The following is a 4,584-nucleotide window of genomic DNA, read 5'->3' on the forward strand; positions in this document are numbered from 1 at the left end:
GTATAATGAATTCATTTGTCTTACAAAAAACAAAACTCAAAAACCAAGAACAACAAAAACTAAGTATGAAAACTCAGCAGAGTCCCAGCACTATCTCAAAGTTTAAATATAAAAGGGATCGTCAGAAAACACCACAGTTGAAAAGACAACAAAACCACCAAGGCTGCCTGCCACCTCCAGGGCAGTGCTCGAAGGGATGGGGGCCAGCCCTGTCCCAGCAGCCAGCAGGGCCTCACTTGAGCAGCAGATACAGCAGCAGCACCAGCAGCAGCACCCCGGGCAGCAGCACCCAGGTCCTGGGGGACAGGGATCTCCAGAACCTTATTTTGATCTTCCTGAGGTTGCTGAGACTATTGACAAAACTTCTAAGAAGACCCCTGATGCCTGTCTGGTCGCAGGTGAGAGCCAGAGCCAAGCTCTTCATGGCCATCCCAGGTAGCTGGGCCAGGCGGTGGCTCCTGAGGTGTAGATCCATCTCATCCCCGATGAAGGCCAGCCACAGGGCCACTTGATCACTGCCCTCAAGGGATTCCATGAGATCAAATTTCTCCAGGGGGTTAAAGACCTCCAGGGGGCCGAAGTCCTCCTCCATGGGTTCGGTCATGCAGGGAACCTCCATAGTCAGAGGGTCCAGGACTTGCTCATACAGGAGAGTCTCCATGAAGAGGTCTCTGCAGATGCGTCGTACTTCAAACATTTCTTCTCTAGCAGTGGCAGAGGCCATGGAAGAGGTGATGGCAGTTTCTTCAGAGTTTATTTTTAAAGAGAGTACTGTAGCAGTCCTATTTTAATGTGCATAGGAGAGGTAAAGAATTTCCACTTGTTCACTGTTAACTGCTGAGATGTGAATATTGAGATCACAGTTAACTACAGAAATATGACAGTTAATGTGGCTGTTGATCCAACAGTACTCTCACCAGGGGTGGCCACATTTCAGTGTCATAACAGAAAGTTGATGGTGTGAAAGTCCTTTCAATTTCAAGATACCATCTTTCATGATCGAAAGAAATAATTCACATCTACATACTTTCAGGTCCTAACTGCTTTCAAATTCAGGCACAGTAGTGCTGAGAGGAAGTGCTCACCCCCCCGCTCTCGCAACAGCAATAGTCATAATCCCTTAAGTTTATATGATGCTTTTAGTTTTCAAAGTATTTCTGGTATTCATTGCAGTTACTTTTTGAGAAAAGCAGGGGGGCCATATACCCATTTTATAGATAAAGAAACTGTGGACTAAAGTTACTCCATAGTGGGACTGAAGCATCTGGTATTTCCCAGACAGCGTACTGATTCCAGTAGCCACAAGAGGAGAGATTGAACCCACTCAGCCACAAAATCTGCCCCCAAAGCCTAGTGTGAACTGGGCTCTGTTTTAGATCTAAAATGAATAGTGAACTAGACACACATGGTGCTGTCCTCACGGAGCCCACAGTTTAGTGGAACTTGACTAGGGGAGTCACTCTCCATCTCTAATTTGTTCTGCTCAGGGTGGTTGCTCTTTCCAACCTGACCTTGGCAGCAAGTCTCTAATGTAAACTTCTACTGGGGACATGCTACAGAAGAGGCAGCTGCTCTTGTCCATCAGCCAGATGCAAGGCTTGTCCAAGACCACAGCTTATGGCACCTCTTTCAGTTTGGTCAGCTGGTGCCCTCATGGGGCCAGGGATCAGAGCCCCACACGTGTTATCTTTCACATCTCAAACATTGGAGGTCTGCAGAGCCAAGCCGGAGACCAGTGGCCAGAAGCCCGTCCTCAGTTGTTGGTTCCAAGCTGACAGAGGAGGCTCCCTGGCGGGTAGTCCCTTAACCGCAGTTTGAATTACACAGATCCTTGGCCACAGGCCCGGTGGCTTCTGTAAGTCAGGTGTTGGAGGTGGAAAAGTGGGAGGAGGGAAGCTAGGGAGCTATTTTCATCTTGTCACAACAGCTTAAAAACACCAGCTTCTCTTGTGCCTTATTTAGATGAATAATGTTGACCTAAAAAAAGTCAAAGCTGTGACTCACTTGAGCTCCCAATTTGCTCACAGTGCTCTGGGCTCCTGTCTGGGGCTATTCTGAAAGATGTCTTTAGAGGTGGACACCGTATTTGGGCAACTGAAAAAGATTTTGGAAACCATCCCCCTGTTTTTGAGGGCCAGGATGAAAAACACTGGTGTTTGAGAGTCCAGCTTGCTGGTTTGCCCACTCTTATTTTTAAATAGGATGGGTGGGGGGTGTGGTCTTGCCCATTCAAAGAGAAGTGTGTTTCTGACCTTCTGAAACTTGTGGGTATGTAACTTGAAGACATACAAAGGTGAATCCAGAGACCAGATCCCGCCCAGGGGATCCACACATGCTCCTTGCACCAGGGATACACCACCTTGGGCAGAGGAGCCATGTGGCAGGGCCAGGGGTGGAGTATACCTGTTCATTTCCAACCCCTTCTCCATCACCAGGCTGGCCTGCCAGAAGATTGTGGAGTTGGGTGAGTTTGCCTCTGGTGTCCTGTGTTGCCCTCTGATCACTGCAGACCCCTCACCTTGGGCCCCACAGCTGAGTCTTGTCTGTGTCTGCTTTCCCAGACAGTACCCCGTTCTCCAGAATCATCTCTGCCTTGCCAGACCCATCTGCCTGGGCTCAGCATCTAAGAAGGATGTACAGACATGGAGAGGTGGCCTGGAGAGAGGTTTCTGGGGACTTGGGTTCAAATCTTACCCATGCTGCTTCCTGGCTGGGTGACTTTGGTCTAAGTCTCTTAACCTCTTTGATCCTCAGTTTCCTTTTCTGTGACAACCTCACCAATGCACAAAAAAATTTATATCAAGAACTTTGGACAAATATAACAATAATGGTGGGCCTTATACAAGTTTTGAAATCAGCCTTTGTTGGGATGTCAATGCCAATATCACGCAACCTGCACTCCAACACTGACAGCCTAAGTTACAACTAGACGATAATGATGGTGCTGATTCTTGGAAGAGTATGTGTAGTGCTTACAGTGCAGGTTCTGCAGCCAGACGACATGGCTTCATATCTGAGGGCTGCATGGTCTTAGGTGGGCATTTGGTTTCCTCATCTAGAAATGAATGTAACGCTAGTACCCCCTCATGGTGTTGTTCTAAAGAGTAAATGAGTTGATTCACGTAAAATAGAACAGTGCTTGATGCCAGGCACTCGATAAATATTATCACTAGTATCACTATCAGATACATCATCTAATTTGCATTTGATTCCTACAATATCCTGTGACAGCCAGAGAATCATATCATTTTACAAATAAGGAAACTCAGATACAGAGGGATTAAATGTCTTACCTAAGAACAGAGCCCAGGTTTTCTGACTCCAAGATCAGTGCTCTTTCTTTTTCTCTGCTGCATGGATAAAAGTACTCTTAAAATTAAACAAATGGGCTGGCTGGTTAGCTCAGATGGTTAGAATGCAGTGTTGTAACACCAAGGGGAGGGGCTTGGGTCCCTGGACCATCCATATGCCAAAAAGAAAAAGAAAAAATTAAACAAAGATTCATCACAATCAAGTCACAGGTCAATATTTTTGCTAGTTCTTGTCAAGGCCTGGATAAAATCAAGGAAAGGTTTAGATATAGTTTTTAAGTGGGGGATTCCCCACCCCAATGTTTACAGTGCAGCAAAATCAGGTGTGACCTGTCAAGTGACAAAGTTTCTGCAAAGATGACCTCAGAGCCCCTCTAGGAAGCAGTGAGTGCGTTTTCTGAGCTGGTGGTAGGTAGGGAGGTGAAAAGAGAGGAGATAAGGGGTTGGACCTCTTCCAACTAGTTGTATTTAGGGAATTTCTTTACTAGAGTTTGGCTGCTCTTACTAAAGGCCCACTTCAATTAAAAAAATGTAAAAAACTTGGTTAAAGGCAGAATCCAATATTCCAAACTGAAAAACAGTTCAGAAATTCAGAGGAGTTAATACAACCAGAACCATCTGTCTGTGGAAACATGGTTGGCAGAGACTGACTCCTTCATTGTGTTCACTGCACTCCTTCCAGCCATCCCTCGGCCCATGCACACAGTCACGCTTTCATCCAGCATGCATTTATTAAGCTCTGACTCTTTATTAAGCCACTGCTGTGGCTCATCCAGCAGTCATAGTTGGCTGCAGCTAAGAGCAGTAGCCCTGGTGCCTCTCCTTGTGGGCTCCTTGGTTTGCCCTCTCCCTTTTCCTCCACACCAGTGTCTTCAGGCATGGTGAGGATAGTGATTTCCCAAAGCACGGCTATTATTTTGTTTCCATATTCAACCCAACTGGATGTCATGCATTTAATTTCAAAGTACCATTGGACCCTGTTTTTTCCTCTGCTTCTCAGAAACAGGTCCTCCCAGAGGCCCCTTTTGGGTCCTCTCCTGCCACACACGCCCCTCATCAGAAGAGCCCAGGATGAGGCCTCCCTGTTGGTCATTGTGAGCATCAGCTGCCTGAGTCACGAGGCTGTTGGGAGTGTGGATACTCGACCCTTCTCCAGCGACAACAGGTGGTAGAGGGAGGGCAAGAGGGAGTCAAGTGGAAACACACAGCACCAGGAGGCAGGAGAATCTGGGTTCTTCCTGGTTCTCGTCCTGGCTCTGCCAGTCACTAACTT

The 4,584-nt window shown here is 47.0% G+C and overlaps 1 protein-coding gene across 1 annotated transcript; it reads right to left on the minus strand.

Annotated features, from left to right (window-relative positions):
* Positions 1-232: 232 nt before the first annotated feature.
* On the minus strand, positions 233-724 carry LOC134372588 (bcl-2-interacting killer-like). The gene has a single exon (XM_063090044.1). The coding sequence runs from the start codon at positions 722-724 to the stop codon at positions 233-235; it is 492 nt and encodes a 163-aa protein (XP_062946114.1).
* Between the last annotated feature and the right edge of the window lie 3,860 nt (positions 725-4,584).

The sequence above is a fragment of the Cynocephalus volans genome, chromosome 3, assembly GCF_027409185.1.
Source record: "Cynocephalus volans isolate mCynVol1 chromosome 3, mCynVol1.pri, whole genome shotgun sequence".
NCBI lineage: Eukaryota > Metazoa > Chordata > Mammalia > Dermoptera > Cynocephalidae > Cynocephalus > Cynocephalus volans.